Genomic DNA, 21,576 nt, shown 5'->3' with positions numbered 1-21,576 from the left:
TGAGAAAATAATAACAGTGAATTATGTCTGTTAAATCAAACAGTTCCCTGTTATTAATATCATTAAATCATATTCATTTTGCTTGAATTTATCTAACATTTTGCAAGATGCATGGACAAATATATAAATGCATAAATGCATGTATGTATATATATATATATATATATATATATATATATATATATATATATATTATGATTACATTCGTCTATTTATTTCAATAATTTAAATTTATTTCAATAATTTATCACATGCAATTCCGTTATGTAAGTAAAGAAATTTAAATGCAACTGCAATATTTTAATTTATGCATTTCTGCTTTCACCTATTAGAAAATCAGAGCAAAATAGTTATATAATATGAAAATATTTTATATCGAATTACAAAATTTTATTACTCATGTGTAACGTATAAATACATTTGAGTATATGAAATCAATTATACCTTTACATGAAAATTCAGAGAATTTCCAACTTCTAAATAATTTAGGAATACGAATAAACTGAGAATAAAATATTATATTTTATATATATATCATTAAAAATTGCATATTTTCCTCACAATGAGATTTCATGAGCTATTTCAATGTCAAAGAGAGAAAATAAGTTAGAATAGAAAAAATAATAATAAATTAGAGTTCACTCTTCATGAAAAGAAATATTTAAATATTTAATTTATTAATTATTTGTTGTTTATAATTGATATAATAATCAGTCTGTCTAACATAAATAAAAACATTGTAAATAAAATCAATTATTGAATGATCTCAAATAATTTATGTCCAGACTTAATGTATCTAAATATTTACACGATTTTTGTTATGCGACATCCCAAATGCGACACACGTGATAAAATGATTTTCAAACACAAAATATTTAAATATGCCAATCACATTTTTTGACTCGCAAATTCAAAATATTATTTGCAGCTATTCAAAGTCAAATTTAAATTTTTGTTAGTATGTATATGAAAACTTATAAGATTGTTTGTTCAATTAAACATACATATTTTATCATGCAATGCATTACTTTAGTTATTCTTCGACGATTGAATTTTTGAATATATATTTTTAAAAACTGCCCACTCCTAGGACCAGATCAAAAAGAAAGTTCATTTTAAGTTAAGTTGTTCAATCCAAAATCGCTGACAATGGGCAAATGATTTTGCAATTATAATGTCTATTTTCATTCTTTATTTAATTTTACTTAGTAATATTTTGAAAAAAATCTATTCTCCGCAACTTTCGGTTAATAGACAAGATAATAAATCAGTGATTCCTCAAATGACCTATATCGACTCCAGGGGTCTACGACAAACTATGATTACGACATGGGTTCTACGCCAGCGAAAAAAGTCGATGAAATTAAAAAGTTGGTCTACTATATGTTTATAATTTAATAATAAACATCTGATCCATCCTTTTCATTAAAAAATCTATGCTAACTTTCTAATCCTAAGCATTAATATTTAAAAAAAATAAAACATCAAGAAATATTAGGCAAATAGCTCTATCCCAAAGCGAAAAATAACTCAAGGGATCGAGAAGTAAATATTCGGAAACATAAGTTTAAATCATCAATTGTCAACGATGTATTTCCACAACTCCTACATTTTCTTCTTAATTTTCTTGTGATTGATCATAGTACTTAATAATTATTTTAATTTTCTTACCACATAAATTTTGCTGTCTTTTAGGGCCTGCGGTCCTAGGCCTGAAAACTCGAGGGCCAATGCAGATAAAGCAGTGAAGAGCAAAATGCACACCACGCGGTCTAGTAACATGGGAAACATCTGGAAAAAATATATCTATATAATCCAAATGCTGTACTTTTGAGCTATGCAATACTATTATATATATATATAAACATAAATAATTAAGATCTTCAGATTTATAAAAAAAAGGTTTTGAGATTTTTTCAACCAATCATGGTTCAATAATTTATGATTCTGGTGATGGGATAAAGATAGTTTAGAAAAAATTGCAATATTAACTTCATATATTAAATATCTAATTTATTCGTATTTATATTATTTTATGTTGTATATCATACCAGGTACATTATGAAAGATTTGATTATTCAAGTAATTAACGTACCGCTAAACACAAACAGCAATTGGAGCGTGAGAATTTATTCAAGATTTAACTATTGTTTCCTTTATATATATTTGTTTGAGTTTTACAAAAAGTAGTGCAAAAATGACATATTATGTATCGGCATTATCATAAATTCCAGTGAGGTCGGTCAGTTTGCTTCAAATTAAAGCATTTGTTGAACTCTATCACGCAATTATAATATATATATATATATATATATATATATATATATATATATATATGTATATATATATATACAGTTTAGAGAAAAGTCTGCCAAAACGTAAAAAAATCAGCATTAGTTGAATTTGACATTCTCTATCCCATATTCTGAAGCATTATCAAAATAATCAAAACTCATATGGGAAAACTTTTCATTAAATGACTCTACTATATATTAGAGAAAAATAGATGCAAAAAAGTAAAATTAGGTGAAAATTTTCAGCATATACTTGTTATTATAACAAATATATTCAATACTAAATTACGATAAGGATTCAGATGATATTCAATTGCCAAACGTTAATTTGGACTTTTGTGCCCCGTAGAATATTTTATTTTTTATACAATACTTTACAATACAATACTATTATTGATATATATTTATATTAATTACTATAAATTTCTCACAGCTAGAAGACAAATTTAATAAAAAAAAGCGGAAGCCTGACATTAAATAATTGCATATAATTAACTACACTACATCAGCAATTAAAATTCAATATAAACAATCTCTATTAATATATTCACACGATTAGTCTACTTTACTCTCCATAAAGGTTAACAAACCGATATCGATATGAGCGCATTCTCGCTTTAATAACTCTTTTTTCATCGCCTATGTAAATAATAGAAAAAAATATTTATATATGTGGGTATCGATAATTTCATCGATATAAATACAGCGGTAGCCGGTTTAATAAGTTAGATTATCGTACAACCTTCAAATAGACCTAGTTAAAATTCGCAGCACATGATAAACATTACATTCTGGACTAGGTGACAGATGATTGTAACCTTAGATTTAAGGATTTATTCTAATCTAATAGCTGTAATACGTGATACCTTGATTGCTTTATTTTATTTATAAACATATATATTTTTATGAATTGAGATTTTTATTCGGTATGAAATACATTATTTGAATTAATTAACAGCCAACATGTCGAAATTAAATATGATACTTATTTTGAACTGTACGTTTCGAGAACCATATTCGTCCCATCATTCCTACAAAGGAACCAGAAAGTAAACTAACTAATGCAATTTAATAGTGGTAGCAACAAAAGTTTTATGTATTTATGAATTCATATGTTGTATAATTAGTTAAAATTATAAAACTGAACACTATTTTGGCTGATTTTAAACATATTATATCAGCAAAATCTTTTGTTTTCTAAGGTCTTTAAATATTATTTTGAATAAAACTTATTGGTGCACTTTGATGCATATAATTATTACAAGGTCATGAATTTAAGAAAACGTCAGTAAAATATAATACACGTTTTAGGTATTTCATAAATTACAAAATTCCAAAGACAATTGGAAACCGTGAGAAATAGAATAAAATCAATTTTTCAATGAATTGAAAGGAATCTGAGAAAAATCTCAGCTTGGGATAATGTTTTCAGCTTGGGAATATGTTATAAAAATAAAATATTTATTTACTGCAAACATATTATGTATTGAATTAATTGCAACTTTTTATTTACTGATGATTGTAATGTTCTTATTATTAACTTCCCGTAGGGTAAGTTATTGTAATCGTCCAAAAATCGAAATTGAACAATTTTGCATTTCTCGACGTTTTGAAGATTTCTGAACATTTTGCCATACCTCAGAAAAAATGGATGTGTATGTGTGTATGTATGTATGGATACAATTTTCCAGTCACGTTTTCGGGCGCACGGATCAACCGATTTGAATAGTTAGAAAAACATTCGATTCCTATTGATAGGGAGATGTGCTAATTAGTTTTTGGCAAAGGCAGGTCCAGCAGACACGGAGATAAAGAGCAAAGAGTGCAGAAAATAGAAATCGAGTTTTTGAGAGAACGGAGCATCCGATTTGAATGATCTAAAAAACATTCAATTTGTAATAATTGGGAGAAGAGATGATTAGTTTTTGGAAAAGACAGGCCCAGCCATTTCGAAGATACATAAATGTGCAAAAAATGCCAGTTTTTGAGAGAACTAAGCGTCCGATTTTAATTTAAAAAATTGTTTCAATTTTTTTTTTCAAAAAGGATTTTTTTTGTATATCGAAAATAATTCAGATTTCAATTTTAATTCTGACTAAAGTTCTAATATACTTTAAACAAATAATTTCAACTTTGCAATTCAGTTTATATAATTTTTATAAATATTAGACGATGTTACAGTATTTATTTATAATAGTCTATTTGAAAACATTTAATGTTCCTCGAACATTTCGTTACGGTACGGAAAGTTCCAGCAATTTGCCTTAAGGCACGATGCCATACACCCTACTAGTTTATGATAATATTTGCTATAATATTGCATTATTTAGCCAGGAACTTCTAATGTGGAAGTAAAGAACATAGGCTAATTTCGGATTCAATCCCAATATCAACCAACAAGGGATCGAGTAGCATTGTATCAGGTTTATATTTTAATCATAGATCTCAAAATGGATCTCAAGTGAAAAGAGTCATTCAGAGACATTACTGCATGAAAATATGAGATAAAAAAATGTTATAAACTATAGTCATAATATATCTCAACCAGGATTGAGCATGACTGGGTTGCCATATCAAACAGATCAAAATTTAAATTGAGTGGTAATTTGAGCCAGCCTTTATCTTGGATCATAAAAACAATATTGTCATAACATGCTTTGACTTTTGATTGAATGTTGATATTGATAACACTAGTTTATTTTTTTAATAATATTATCATAATGGTATATCAATATATTGATAACAGAAAGTGCTATCATAGGATAGATATCCTTCACACGCGAAATGAACTTATTGTATAGATGGGGAAAATTTTTATTTTCTAATCTAGTTTTAAGTTGGAAATGTTCATAAGGCCTGGTGTTTTTATGATTGTGAATGCATAATGGGTGCAATATTAATCTATTGCACGTTTCAGTGAACTAGAGAGGAAACGCCAATTGAATTGGATATTAGTTAAAGCTTGTATCTATAACCTTAATCCATTTTAAGCAGTTCTCCGCTCAAGTGCATTTTTAGTCATACAGTCACTTGGTCACTTGTTTATTATTAAAAATTCCTAACATTAATACGTCAGTAGGTAGACTAAAAATTTTCAGAAAAACCTCATTTCCAAATACCAATTTCTAATCTGTTCTCAGTCGACATCTGGCAAAGTAATATAGAAAATATAATAAATAAACTTACTCCTACTTTTACTGAAAAATACAATAGAGTAAGAGTAAAAATTAATTTTTACATAAAAAATAACAAATAGATTTGGATGTATTCTAGTAAGTTAGTATGTTTTTTAGGAAATATACCAGCCAAAAGGATTTGGGCTAATTTATTGGATCGGGACGTTTGTCTTTCTTTGTATATGGTTTCAACCCGTTTTTTTCTTGCAAAGTGGTGTCCTGATGTATGAACCAGTTTGAGATATATTTAGGCGCTGACAGACTAATTCAAAAATTTATTTTGAACTTTTTGTATTATGTTGATATTAGTTTTACTAACACTACCACAAAACTGAATACCATATGTCCACCTAGGTTTTAGAATGGTTTTATATAAAATATATAGTCTTCTCATCTTGTTTCGACTAAATAACGATGTTTAATTTGTATATAACCGTTGAATTAATTAAAATGTTTATTGATATAATATCATGCACAATTTCATAATATCCATTCCAGAAACCATTACCTTAGATTTTATTTTATTAAATAAATGTATATATTCATCTAATAATTTTAATATAGACATGAAGTTCATTTCTTAGGACTCATATTTTAAGATCAAGATCAAACATTTTGTTGAATATTGTGAAAAATATCTGCGATATTCAAATTATGTGACAGTGATCCAATCGATACGTTCGATATGCAAATTGAAAATATAAATATTTCCAAATTTATTTTATATAACTATGTCTTCTATTTTTCAACGAAACTAATAAACGAATAGCTAAATGACAAAACGATAATATTAAAATTTTAAATAATTAATTTAGGTATGGATGATGAACTATTAGTCAGTCTGACTACTAATTTGTTTTAAAATTCAAATCTACTATTTGGTCAAGGACGCAATTGGCTATATCACATCCTGATAGTTTTTTTATTGATTTTCTCTTCATTCAAAACGTAAACCTTATTTAAATTTAAAACGCATATTTAAATGATTATTCATATAAACTGGTTTATGTCATATCAAATAATTTTACTACTCAAAAAATTAATATACTGCTCGATTATAGTAATTAATTTTGGTTAACAGATATATAAATTCGCAGAAGTTTTTGCATAAAGGCATATTTAAATATTTTTCATTATCTATTTTAATTCGGGTGACTTATAGAGACTTTTTTGTTTGCATATTATACATTTTTAAAGAACATGTTTATTTATATTTATGCTCAATTAACATACATATCTAAACAAGGGAATTAATTAAGTACATATTATCATTAATTTTAAATCGGCATCAGTAGTGATTTTATTTATATCATTTGTATATACTGAATAATATTTTACAAATTATTTGTAAACTACATGCAATAAAAACTTCTCTAAAGAACAAACTTATAATTTCTTTCATTTAAAAATTAAATACTGTACTTATACAAAAATCTCAATTATGAATTACAGAAATTATCATGGTTTTCAGTCATTATATTGAGAAAATCACTAATATCAATATAATTTTTATTGTTTATTTTGAATAATATCCTGACATGATAAGATTGGGAAACAAATAATTTATTCTAAATATCTCTGCAACTTTTGATCATAACTATTGATTGGAAAGTTTTTTCATTAATTTGCATTTCATAACGTAAATTTTAAAATTATTATCTAATTCATATCAACTTATAATAATTAAATTTTCATAAAACCGAATTGAACTGGATAAACCTATTGGGCGTGGGAAAAATCAAATTATCATATCACGACGTATAATGTTCAAATAATTCAAATGTTTAGGTCTTTATAGGATTGAATTTAATTTAAATTAATCTAAAATTTAATTTATACTGTTGATAAAAATGAATCAGATCATACGATAGTTAAAACCAGTTGTTTGCATAATATCACAGATGTGTGCATAATTTGTCAGTTTTAAAAAGAGCAATTTCAATGTTTATTTTGGCTGTTAATGGCTCAATAGTGGCAAAAAATCATAAAAACAAATTGAATTATAATTATTAAAATTTAGCTATGAAATTTTTACAATTAATAAATATTGTGCAGCAAACACGTATGTGAAAATTACTCTATGATTCTGTTACTTTAATATGCATTATATTTTTATATTATTGTTTTTATTTTTTTCTAAAATACTATCAATTTTGATTATTATAATACTGGATAAATCTGATCTTTACATCTGATTTTAATGAAAAAATTGAAATGTTGTCCACATAATTTTTTTAAATTCGATTCCGTTATTGCGTTTTATTTCTCCACAATTATTGTTACTGAGCCTGGCGAATTAATTGGGTTAGGTTATATCTTGAATGGCATGAATAAATTGAGGTAAAAAATCTACATAAAAATAAACCAGTAAAAATATACCAGTATTATTATAACTTATATTATTATAAAGTAAATTAAAATACTGTTTATGCATATATTGCTCCTTCGATAAAATTGTAGTTTTTATCAGAAGGAATCTCTATATACTATAATGAATGAGAAATTTATAATATCCTCGATTAAAATTCTCTGAAAATTCAGTTTTAGATGAGTTTGAAAAAAACTCGCTTATCCTAAAAATTTCAATTAAAAATAAAATTTTTCAATTTTATTTTATTTAAATAGCTAATTAATGTAGTGCTACAATTTAAAAAAAATAATTAGGAAAAATAAATAATTAAGAAAATAATTTACCACAAAATATGTTTACATTTAAGCATGAACTATTTTGTATATATTTTTTAAGAACTGTTATGCCAAAACTGGGAAAAAACATGTGAATCATAATAGATGAAACATAAAAATTATGTAAAAACCGACGATAAAAAAAGTGTTATAAAATTAAGCGACTCGCCAAGAAAATCGAAAGTGATTATCAACGTCGTCTAAAAGCGCATGTGAAAGTTACTGGCACTTCTATTGATATTGTTTATGTAATCATTAGCGATTTTATTTTTAACGTAATACTTCTTATGGAGATATATATTATAAAATATTTAAAATATTGAACTTTAAATTAAATTTAAATTGGTAAACGTGGTTAGTTAAAAGTGAAAGTCTCTCTGAGTTTTTATTGTCATTGGCATTTAATCTCTTCTGCTGGTAGAATTTTTTTACCTCCCTTAAATAATAGAGACAGAAATCAGTAACCTTAACTTAGGTTAACTTAAGTTATATTTACTTATCAATGTATGCAATATATTTTGTATTTACTTTGTATTTTTTTGTTATCAATATATCAACATAATTTGAATTTATATCAATAAAGTTTTACCAAAAAGCCATAAGTTCTTAAGAAATAATCAGAGCAAATACACAATATAAACTGAGTAATCTAATTAGTTTCCAAAAAAGATTATTAACAATAAACGAGTATGGGACTGGGTACAGTTGTGCCAGGGTACAGTGTAAAAAAATAATGAAGTATGTTTATTTAAATAAGTTTTAATTATTATATTTGCATTATATCAACCCCAAATGGTAGAACCGTACTCAGTCTCCTCTATCTGATATAAAATGAGAAATTAACTGAAATGCTACAAATACTTAAATTCGTCAATATTTCTGAATAATATAATACCCAATATAAATTTCAGCAAAATATTAAAAATGTTAAACTGTAAATTAAAATGTTATATTAAAAATATAATACGTTGGTTTCACTTGAGCCAAAAAAAACTTTCACTGAATAACTTCTGACATTTTTAAATAAATAAAGAATTCATTATTCAGGTACTTTATTATTTAGTTTAATGATTAAATTCGGTTTGAATGAACTGTGAAAGATATGAGAGTTTAGTAACGTCAGTATGCAACTTTCCAATGAGCGCAATAGGATATTGACCGCGAAAAGAAATTCTCCCACATGAGAAATTTCTTAGTCAATAATACACGAGACACAAAAATACAATAAGAAAATAAAATATGTATATGAAATAAAATAAATTATAAAATTAAAATATCAATCTAATACTTGACAGAGTATTTGTGTGAAGTAAAAAAAATGTTTTCTTTAAATAAAAGACTTTCCAATATGAGTAAATATTTTGAGATCTAATAATTTTTTTACACCTAAAATATCTGATCAAGACGAATAAGTTCTCAAAATCAAATGTAGAATGAAGTCTCATCAATCTAATTATTAATTAATTAATTGTTCTATAGAGATAACAAACTAGAAATATATTATATAATTTTAGTATGTTATGGATATTTAACTTATCACGTGCATTATAATTGATAGTGAAAGTATGCAAATTTATATAAGAGAATAATAGTAGCATTTCCTATTATTAAATGACCTAATTATGGTAATAAATAAATATGTAATTGATGAATATTACATACAAAGATAGGACAAAATATAGAAATCGTTAATTAATATAATTATAACATATCCAAATAATTTAATTTGTATATTTACAAGCAACACTAATATTCATTATTAATAGACATATTATTATTAATTTATTATTCAGTTATAATAAGTTCTTAACCCTTTTGCTACGAAAGTGTTGCCCGCGAAAGTGACACTGCTGTATGGGCCAGCCGGCCGCCCACGTACTTTCTACACAACATATTTAAAGATTTACCAATTATTATCAATAAAAATATATTTCAAAATTCGAAATCTCAATAATTTGACGCAAAGTGATAAATACACACAGGTCATCAAGCGTTCAAGCGTAGCGAAAGGGTTAATTATCAATTTAGTCTAATTTTTACCTTGGCTGTAAATGTCAAAATCAGCTTCAAATTATAACGTCGCACATAAATGAAATATCATTTAAACTCTGTTTAAACATTTATTTCTGCACAAATATACCTTACCACTTCAAGTATTAGAATACACATGTATATTTCTTAACTGTAAGAATTATTAAAGTGATGTTTAACACTTCAGCTGTGCTGATACAAATCAACGTATTGATGAATCGTTCATTTTTATGTATTTTTTGGATCTTTTGAATTGCATTAGAAGATCTCGCGTGGCGCGTGTTTTTTTTTTAATTTGATTGAAATAATAGCGCTCGTTTGAGATGATAACGGCGCGGAACCTCGTGTGCGACTGTTGTCGGCAGTTCGGTATTATGGTAACGGCGGACGACGCTATACAAGAGGCATGGGCATGACCCACCAAGGAAATCGCGCTGTTTATACAGATGATGAGTCCACCGTGTGGAATATTGTTACTATACAACAAATACTTTGTTAATATAAGACGGCGAATTGGCGGCAGGTGGTTGAGACTACAAATTAGCGGCAGGAATACTATTTTTTTTAATATATATATTTATTAACAGCAATCAAAAATTACAAATTTCTTTAAGCTATTGAGCAAAATTATACAAATTACATAAAATTACATACACAAACACAAACAAATATACAACATGAAAAATTATGTGAAATAGTTTTATAGTATTCGAATCTCTCCAGCGAGAGATTTACAAATAAGTGCTAAGTTGCATCAATGGGCCTTTTTCAATTGAGTCTTCTCATTGACGGTGCATTGAGCAAAGATGTAACTAAAACGTTCGAGTGAAACTCTAATTTTAACACGTGAGTGAGGGGTACTAATAACACGTAATTTTATTAAGCAAAATATTTTATTATTATTAATTATCATGTTCCGTTTTATATCGTGTCCGGCAAATTGTGCGGCAACCTGAAGCGACGCATTTTTCAGGTTGTATGCCAACTTGATTTAGATCAATTATAATTACCGAAATAGTATTAACTTCCCAAAAAAGTTTATGTTTTCATCAAAATGTCCTATTTGCTCATTTTATGTTTTCTCGACGTTTCAAGCCATTCTGAATCGAATAAGACCAAATTTTGAAAAAGAATTTGTATGTGTGTATGTGAACAGATTTTTAACTTTTTGTCCATGTTTTCTCAAAAACGGCTTTGCCTATTTCAAAATTTTAAAAACCATGCGATGTAACTCGATAAGAACTAGCGTTAGTCACGTTTGTAGGACGAGAAGCCAAGCCGTTTCTTTGTTAATAGCAGAAAAGTGAAAAAAAAAGTTGTCTACGTTCTAGTTCACAATTCTGAATCGGTTATAAAAATGCAAAAACCATTGATTGGGAATAGTGCTGAGTAGTTTTTGGTAAATATCGGCCTCCGTGTTCTTGTAATTAACAATTAAATATTTTTTTTACGATTTTTATGATAAATATCCTTATAGATTATACTAAAATATTTTGACCCTACGACAAATCGTTTAATTTTACAAATTCATAAAAATATGTCTAGCATTGTTTTGGCGTTTATTGACATTAGACCTTTTCTCGATGTTTTCTCAAAAATGATTTCAAAATTTTAAAAGCTATTTGATGTATTCTGATGAGGACAAAGACTAGTTTACGCGACGATCGGCCAAGCCATTTCTTCGTAATTAGTAGCAAAGTGTACACTTTTTCCTCCACGTTCTAGCCCATAACCCTGAATCTATTCTGAAAATCCAAAAACCGTTCAATAGATATTGGTTCTCAATAGTGCTGATTAGTTTTTGGTCAAGATCGAAGAGCGTTTTCTTGTAATTAAGTGTTGAAATAATATCATGATCCTATAGAACATACTAAAATATTCAAAATTCAAAAATTTATCAAAATTTGAAAAAATCAGTAGCGTTTGTTAAAATTAGACGCTTTACTTGGCATGCCGATAAAGAACCTGGTCTCAATGAACATACTTAAACTTTATCGTCCTACGAAAACTGGTTCAATTATAATAATTTATAGGATTTTAAAAATTTGCTTTTAGTAAATACTCCAAGTTGTATTAGGCAAGTGTTTGTTTTTCAATAATAAATTACAAGAAAACACTCGTCGAATAAATCTACTCGTAGTACTTATAAATCACTAATAAATTAATTTATTTATTATTGTTTAAGTCGATTATTCACACATATCGGAAATTTCATATAACTTGCCTTAAGGCAAAATACCACTTACAACTAGTTCCTATTTAGTTCATATATAAGTTATATAACGGATATATAAGTTTGTGTGTATACATATAATTAAATTTAAAAATTATATCTCCAATAAATAAATTTAATTATAAGTATAATGGTTTTGTTTGTGCTTAACAGTCGGAAGGCAGACAGTTGTTCGGTCTACTTTCTCCGATTATGAAACATTGCGCGAAAGTTCACCGCTGTTTTTTAGCGTTTATATTTACATTGATTGCATATTCAATGTAATTTTTGACTTATTAATTATTTATCAAGGCATGATAGAATAATTAATTAAAGAACTGGGTTTCACGATGTGCTACTCTTTTTATTTATATTTTTCTTCGCATAATAAAAGCTTGGTTTTAATGTAATGTGACTACATAACATATCATTTAATAAAATATATATTAATCAAACATTAACTTCAAAAAATGAAGTATTGAGGTTGAAAATGATGGACAATTAAGTTTACTTATCCATTTTTTTATAAAACTGTAAATTTATATGACGATTCAATAAATATCTTATGTAACTGAATATAATGTATATATGGTTAATTTTATGAATCGCAAAATATATCAGTGATTGTTTGGCCGCACACTAGGTTTGTGCTAACGTACTTTAGAACCATTTTTACAAAAGCGTTTTTATTTTTAAAAAAATGATCATATTGTTTCCGGTTATATAAAGGTTCATATGACCTCGTTCGCATTTTAATGTTTTTTTTTTCATTAATCTTTTATATTTTCGAATTCGACATGCGGACGCAAATTGTACGATATTTTGCTTATTTTATTATTCTTTGAAACATAATATTCATTATATTTAATGTAATTTATAAAATAACCAATTTCGACAATGTAGATTTTTTATTTACATTTTTCATTTTTAACTTTCCGTAGGGTAAGTTATAGTAATCGCAAAAAAATCAAAAATAATTTTTTTTGTATATCTTTACGTTTCAAACGTTACTGAATATTTTGGCATTCCTTAGATAAAATGGATGTATGTATGTGTATTTGTGTGTGCTAGTGAGTATGTGTGTGTGTGCAAATACAAATTTTTGTCGACGATTTTGCGAACACGGGTCAACCGATTTGAATAATTTAAAAAACATTCGATTAGTATTGATAAGAAGACGTGCTGATCAGTTTTTGGGGATATGAGGCAAAAAGTGCCAAAAATGGTGACTGATTTTTTCGGGAAACGGATGGTCCGATTTATATGATTCAAAAAAATTTTATTTGTACTGACGAAGTGAAGAACTTATTTTTGGGAAGGCAGGTCTAGCGGTTTCGGAGATCCAATAAAAAAGTAAAAGAAATGCTATTTGGTCAAATTATCATTTCACATATGCACATCAAATTATCACATATTTTATAAATATTTTATTAATAAGAACAAATTTTGTTTACTCTTCTATGGGTTTCGTACCAATGATTTTCGATTTTACGCAGCAAGCTTGTTGCGAATGCTTTGAAAAACAGTTCAAAATTTCTAAAATAGGTCAATTGTTATCAGAAATTTTAAAAATCTCAAAAATCGATTTTTTTCAGGGTTCTATAAGAAAATTGAATCTTTTTTAAAAAATTAAATTTTTGGTACGGAAAGTTCCAGCAATTTACCTTAAGGCACGGTGCCATGCACCACTAGTTATTCTTTTTCATTACCACCAACTTCACAATCGTAATACTAAAATGTCATAAAATTTTCCTCAAGTTGTTCTATTTGAAATTCGCAACATTTTCGCCTGAGTTCACGCAATAATACCAACAACGAATTGTTACCGTATGACTAACATGAACTATGCTAACAACGCCACGGTCATCTGTCATAATCAGTGCTGGCAACACGAAACCTTTTCGTGCTTCTCGGCATAGAGTGTTCGACTCACATCATTTCCTTTTCAATACATCGTTTTGGAGAGGACGCAGCCATGGTGAGTTAAAAAGTTATTTATTAATCATCCACGATGTTATTAATATTTTAATATATTTTGCATGAAATGTATAGTGTGTTACTGATGAATTTTGTGTTGTGATGAATATTTTATTGAAATTCGTGTTTTTTTTTAGTCTGCTCACAAGACTTTCATTATCAAGCGTAAGCTTGCCAAGAAGCTAAAACAAAACAGACCGATTCCACAATGGGTCAGAATGCGTACTGGAAACACAATTAGGTAAGTGTTTATTAATGTTTGTCCTTAATTTATTGAAAATAGTCGCTCCATAATTTTGTTTGAACATAACCTCTAAATTAACCTCGTTTGAAGTGTCATATTTGTATGTAATTCAAGATTAATAAGTATTGACGATTTTAACCTGTTCTTGTATGAAATCATTTATCCTATGACTTTAAACTTATTCTTTTATTTAGCAACTTTTGTTATATATCTATACGGTATTAACTTTTAAGCGGTCATTTTCAATAATGAACTGGGAGTAGTTTTTTCATTTGATTAGACAGATCTTGCATTGAAAAACAATATATCTTGTATTACTTATGGTCTATGCTTTGCGTTTGTCAAATATGATTTATTTTGCTCATGCATATTCATGATGGATAGTTTCCCATTACAAGTAATTAACTTCTTTTATAAACTTGTATAGTTCTTACCAGTTTGAACTACATTAGACTGCCAGCTTCAACTTAAAATGTTGACAGTATTTTTCTGTCGCAGCTTGTTTTGTCACCTTCGATCACTTGTTTCCACACATTAAAATTATTTTTTCTTTCCAGGTACAACGCCAAGAGGCGTCACTGGAGACGTACCAAGTTGAAGTTGTAAGCTGATCAACTTCCCAAAATGTTATTGTGTGAATATCTTGTGGTCCTATTTAAGAATAAATTTCTTATACATTAATTTTGTGTATTCATTTATTGAATTAACTTGTTCAAGATATCGGAAACAAATGATTGATGTACTAAAGCATTTTTGTAACAGGAATATACAATAAGTTGCAATGATATTTGAGTTTTCTTTCTTACTTGTTTCTTGTTACGAGGGCTTTTAATTCACAACACCCTGCAAAAATGTCATTTTCAAAATATGGCATTGTCTTAAGTTACTGTCGCTTATGCTCCAAATGTATTAAAACCTTATCATGATATTTCAAGGTTAAAAATCAATTATTAGAAATATTGATTGAGAATAATTCAGGTTGCGATCTATGTTCTTATTTCGTTTAAGTTGCTTCTGAAGAAATGTACATCTTTTTTTTTTTGTTGCATTTTAAATATCCCTGAAATGTATGTAATTGTTTCGAAGCAGCAAATCTGTTTCCATATAGCTCAGGTGTTTTTACATTGTTTGGCTTTGGTAAGATCCACTACTAAATTTCCAAGTGCATTTTATATAGACAATATAAATGGTTTTATTTTATAGATATCAATACTACTATTTTTGTATCTTAGCACAATAGTGGTGCTTTCGAAAGCATATGATTAGAATCAAAAGAATTCATTGGGTTTTTATTACTATTATTGCTATATTTTTAAATTTAAAAAATCAAATGCTAATGCTTACAAGACCCTTCGTTACGTTACCATAAATTATGATTGTGAAAAAAAAAGTTTAGTACTTATTTCATTTGTACTAAAGTCAATTTTATTTTGTATATTATGATACTTGTGTGGAAGAGGAAATCACAATAGATATTAAAATAAAAATGCAGCGCATTTTATGATAAGCAGTGGCACTGAAATTATTGCAATTTCCTGTTCTAAAATTTAAAATCCATTCATTCATTTATATAATGACTAAATGTTCAGAATTTATTTACTTAATTTAAATTTTTCTTTTTTGTGGTGATAAACTTTTGATGCTATTTTTTATTGCTTTAGATACGTTTTCAGTATTGGTTAATAAAAATTAGTTGTAGAAATTTAATAGACCAAATTAAATATCGTTTAAAATTTTAATTTTTAAGAATGGTTTTAAGCATCTTTTCAATTTTGAACGTTTATTAATTTTTGACCATACATATTTGTGTTTTACGATTCTTACAAATATTTTTTTTTCCGACGTATATTAACCCTTTCGACTCGGATGCCGCCACTCCGGCGGCATAGTCATTTTGCCGTTGCGCTCGGATGCAGCCGAATTAATACGAACCGTTAAATCAGTTCATATAATTCGTAAATACTATTTATAAATTACAACTTTCATTTTCATTTGTCAATTCAGATTAAACTAAATAGTTAACATTTACATTACCAAAACCTCTTGATATGATTTTGTAATCCAATTTATATTGTCTCCATCGATTTTATTATCACAGTAACAAATTGCATTGCCTATCTTTACTGTTGTAAAGGGAGAGCTGATGTTCATTTTAATTCTATAGAATAAATTCTACTTAATTATAACAATAATATTTGTTAAAACTAAACTAATATTAAATGCGATATGCAAACAAAAGATTTTTTTCCTTTTTTGTTATATATAAGAGTAGTTTAAACACATAACGATTTTTTTTTTATTTATTTATAATTAGCAATCAGAATACATATTCTATAAGCTAATGTGTGATGTATGCGCAAAATAAAAATTAAATAAAGTAATTAAAGTAAGCAAATAATGAAGATACAAAAATACAGATTATAAATAAATACAAAAATATGATTATAAGCAAATTAAGATAAATAAGTGCGTTAGGATTGCCTCCATTTACAAAATCGAATTATTATATTTACATAAGTTAGTCAAAATGTTTGTGGAACATTTGGGAATATTATAATTTGCGTTTTAAACATATTAATTACTTAGGTCAAACAAAAACAATTTATGTAAATTGGACAAAGTGCTTGAATCGCTTTTTAAGGATTATTGGACATGATTGATATGTGGTGATGTTTAAAATTATCACGTGTATTTTTAGTATCTAGAAAAATTCGTAAAATTTTTGGATTTTGTTTTAAATTCGGGTAAATTTCAAAGTTTTTTTAAATGCACTAGGTATTTCAATAGATTCACCCCCATGTAGTACTTAGTAATTTTTGTTTGTCAGCCTCACGTGATTAATGGATGATTTGATCTTATTTTTATTTTAGATTGATGTTCACAAATCTTAATATAAATTTGCAAGTTTCAATCCGGGCATGTACATGGTCTATGTATTTTTTTTAATAATTTGTGGAAATACATAAAGTAAAATTTTTTCTTGTACTAATATTTAGAAATATGAGTTTTAGTGTGAGAGTCGGCCTTATCAACGCCTTTTCTATAAGTAGTAAGTGCAGAGGAGAACAGTTTCACTGATAAATAGCGATGCAATTGTAACACGAATTATTTCTTGCAGTGAACGCCGCCGGTATAATAACGTTCAAATCGAAAGTTATGTTATGAATAGAGGTCTATGATATGTTTAATTTCCAGTCTCTTACATGCAATCAGAAAGATTGCTGGACAAAAAAGTGAGGTGAATTGGTTCGTTTGTGAAATATACTGCTAAACCTTTTGTTGGTCATATCAAAATTTGCACATGCCAAAGGATTTTAAAGGATTTTTGATCTCTTTAATATTAATGTGTTTTATTATTCTGATAATGAGTATTATTTTTCATTATTTTGTTTTAACTCGATCGCAAGTTGCAAGTACGTAAGAAAACAAAAATAACAATTGATGTATTTAACAATATTTTATGCAGAGAAATATGCAATTAATCTTTAAATGTGTAATTAATCTTTGAATCATGTGACTCAAAATGAAGTGATTAAATGTTTTACGAAAGGACAATTGTAGAACATTTTAGTAGTGTTGTTTTAGTGTTTTGTGTTAACAATGAGTGGTGCACTTTTTAATATATTTCTGGTTCATGTGATGTTGTAGCAAATAATTCCAATAATGTCTTCAGAATTAGGCAAGTTTTTAATTAATTATTTATATTATTATTATTAATTGCATTGCATGAGCTACAGTTTGTACATATTAAATAATGCGATATAATATTTTTATATTATAAAAGAATGTAATTCAGTTGCTCCGAATTATATTCTTTGTTGTGCTCAGGTCGTTCCGAATTTTGTTCACAAAAGCTATTTTTATAATCAAGTTTTATTTTTTATATTTTAATCAGGATTTTGAAAAAAAAAAACAATTATGAATTTAATAAAACTTAAAATTAAATGCGAATTAATATTACTTTAAATTTGTCAATAAATTTAAAAACAATTGCTATCAAATTAAATAACAGAATTCTAGAAAATGAAGCTTATTCTGTTATATAATTTGATAGCAATTGTTTTTAAATTTATTGACAAATTTGAAGTAATATTAATTCGCATTTAATTTTAGGAATATCAATTAAGTTTCGACAAATATTGTTTATTGATTTATGTGTTTTTGTTAACTTACTTTTAATCTCGTTGAATTTAAGAAATATTAATTAGTTTAATAAGTTACATCATGCTTAATTTTTAAATAAAATATTATCATGGTTTTTAGAAGAAATTACATCAGCTATAATATCGACTATAATATCTACACTATTGTAGTTTCGTAGGATGTTAATTTTCTAAATTACTACTACACATTCATTGATATTTTTTAACTTCAGTTTATAAAAATAATATCCTTCATTTTTACTCGCAAGGATATGAGTTTATAACGAAACATTCAAAACACAAGTGATATTTTATATTATAACAAAATTGTCTTTTCTATAAATTTCCAGTTCACGTGATACAGGATTCAAATGTGCAGCGCAAATGTTAATTCTTGGGTAATGCATTTGCAATGCAAATTTTATTTGCTCAGACTATCTACATTTCGGTCCATTTCCTCTCAAATCAAAATAGTGATACCATTTTTGCAAAATAATATTATTTATTATCTATCTAAACAGGCGTGTCTGATTTTTTTTATTTACATTTAAGAATTACAATCTGTCGTTCTTATACAACATTCAGTATTTTTGATGGTATATTAAATAAAGGAAAAAAGGTCGAAAGGTCACCTATTGGTGATGGATTCAATGCAGGCGTGTCTGTGTACAAAAAACTATTTGTTTTGCATTTGCGTTCAGGATCAAAACATACGATGACAAAAAATATTAATAAACAAAACGTCGTAAAATAAGCCGTTTAAAAGCAGTAAAGGGTACAATGAGCTGATTGATTTAGTTAACGTCGCATCGAGAATATCAATTGCAGATATGATAAACGAAGTATCAAGAATTTTTTGCTAAAAAAAATGCCATCATGTCCAGGGTGCAATTACTAATATTACATACATACCAATATAAAAATCGTTCTGTTTTTACAAAAATTATCAGACTCATTTTGACGCAAGAGGGATTGTGTAAAAACCCACTTATATATCTTAAATTACAAAAATTATTTCTATGTATACGATTACTGGATAAGACAGAATTTTGTTATCCCCGTTAAGTCGAATTTCACCAAAGTTAGTTAAGTTCTGCAGTTAACTTTTTCTCTGACCAATCAGGGACATATTTTTGATAAAATTTTAAAGCTTCATTTTTAAAAAACGTCCTAATAGATTCAAGCATCATAATCCATTTTGTGATTATTGATTGCAGTGGAAATATAGTTATAGTAAAGTATATTTAAATATTTTTATTTTTTTTTTTCAAATTTCAAGAAGGCCTTGTCAATCACAAATGATATATTTGCAGATGTTTCGAGCAGTTGGCTTTTAAGGAACAGAAACTAAAAAAATCTCGAAACCGCTAGACCTGCTTTCTCAAAAACTTAATCATGTTCATCTTGTCAATACAAGTAAAATGTTTTTTGAACTATTAAAATTGGACGCTCCGTTCTCTCGAAACTGAGTTACCGTTTTTGGCTTTTTTTGCCCCGCATCTTCGGAACGACTAGACCGGTCTTTGCCAAAAACTAATCAGCACGTTTTCTCATCAATACGAATCGAATATTGTTAAAATTATTCAAATCGGTTGATCGGTGCACCCGAAATCGTCGACGAAAATTTATATCCGCACACACACATACACACACATATACATCCGTTTTTTCTAAGGTATGTCAAAATGTTCGAAAACATTTGAAACGTAAAGATATATAAACATTTTTATTTTCGATTTTTTTTGCGATTACTATAACTCACCCTACGGGAAGTTCTTAAACATACTACTTAGATAATTTTGTTGATAAAAAGAACTAATATAGCGCCATCTCACTTATATATGTGTGGTATAAAAAATAGTGTTTTCCAAGAATTTTGGCAAAACAAATTTTTTTCTCTGATACATTAACATTCCTTGATACATTTTTTCCTAAACTATCTGATAAAGTTACCATGGCCAGCAGAAATTTTCTTGATATTATCTTAGCAATTAACGTGTTAAACTTTAAAGTTAAAAGATTCAATATGTTTTATAAAATGAATATAAAAGATTATCATAATAATAATAAGTGTAGTCCCACTCATTGCAATACTATCTAATCTAAAAAAATTAATTCATTTAATTTATTTAAGCAATTGCACTTTCCTCAAGCTATAAAATACATAGATACCAACTCAGGTCCTTGTTTACCAATATCATATATCAACAAGTGTATGAACTTTGTTAACACCTGTTTTCCACAGAGTGTTACTGAACTATAACATTCTACTAGGTATCCAGAGAAAGTGTTTCACTATATTATGAAACTCTGCAAATTTTTGCTTGGTGTACTGCATCAATTAGCAGAGCTGCTAATCATGTGCAATTTTTAGGTCGCGTTGCACCATCGTCGTACTCTGAATGCAACGGAAGCGTAAATTCTATGCATTGAGATAACAAAAAGCAATCGGAAGCACTAGTTCTAATTGTTATTCTAATCAAAGTAGTGATGTTTAAAAAAAAAATTAATTATTTTTTATACCATTTTTTGTACTAGACTCCTTTCTGAGAATACATTTCTGAATGTTTCTCAGAAATTAATTCCTTCCCGAGTCAAGATCGGTAAACTGTATTTATTTTTATATCCCTCAAAGATTTATTTTGAAGGGCTTATGCTGCGTTGAATTGATTTACACGATTTTAGAAAAATCAATACCCAATGAAAGTTATTACAACTCTTGAATCTGAGTATAGATTTTTTATATGTGTATAAATATCTATCTATAATAATCTACGCATATAAATAAAATTCTTGTCCCAAAATATAGAAATAG

The 21,576-nt window shown here is 27.2% G+C and overlaps 2 protein-coding genes and 1 long non-coding RNA gene across 4 annotated transcripts in view; all 3 read left to right on the top strand.

Moving 5' to 3' along the window:
- LOC113363601 overlaps nucleotides 1–1,740 on the top strand; it is a 184,541-nt gene extending 182,801 nt beyond the window's left edge. The window contains exon 3 of the long non-coding RNA XR_003365922.1: nucleotides 1,696–1,740. This is a non-coding gene — a long non-coding RNA (uncharacterized LOC113363601). The remainder of the gene's footprint in view (nucleotides 1–1,695) is intronic.
- Nucleotides 1,741–14,258: 12,518 nt separating this feature from the next.
- On the top strand, nucleotides 14,259–15,300 carry LOC113363447 (60S ribosomal protein L39). Its single transcript, XM_026605948.1, has 3 exons — nucleotides 14,259–14,376; nucleotides 14,513–14,616; nucleotides 15,177–15,300. Exons 1-3 carry the CDS (start codon nucleotides 14,374–14,376, stop codon nucleotides 15,223–15,225), a joined length of 156 nt encoding a protein of 51 aa, XP_026461733.1. The 5' UTR covers nucleotides 14,259–14,373; the 3' UTR covers nucleotides 15,226–15,300.
- A 2,827-nt stretch (nucleotides 15,301–18,127) lies between these two features.
- LOC113373714 overlaps nucleotides 18,128–21,576 on the top strand; it is a 30,299-nt gene continuing 26,850 nt past the window's right edge. For both annotated transcript variants that reach the window (XM_026614001.1, XM_026613995.1), the window contains exon 1: nucleotides 18,128–18,298. In XM_026614001.1, coding sequence (XP_026469786.1) covers nucleotides 18,283–18,298 — 16 coding nt within the window. In that variant the 5' untranslated portion in view covers nucleotides 18,128–18,282. The remainder of the gene's footprint in view (nucleotides 18,299–21,576) is intronic.

Source organism: Ctenocephalides felis, unplaced genomic scaffold (genome assembly GCF_003426905.1).
Source record: "Ctenocephalides felis isolate EL2017-DRISC unplaced genomic scaffold, ASM342690v1 CF-g0.4_SCAFFOLD_00845, whole genome shotgun sequence".
NCBI lineage: Eukaryota > Metazoa > Arthropoda > Insecta > Siphonaptera > Pulicidae > Ctenocephalides > Ctenocephalides felis.
The sequence above is the reverse complement of the archived record's forward strand: the minus strand, read 5'-3'. Positions and strand labels throughout refer to the sequence as shown.

Coding starts and splice junctions, on each gene's coding strand:
- LOC113363447 (XM_026605948.1), top strand. Junction 14,617..15,176: donor CGTACTGGAAACACAATTAG/GTAAGTGTTTAT, acceptor TTTTCTTTCCAG/GTACAACGCCAAGAGGCGTC.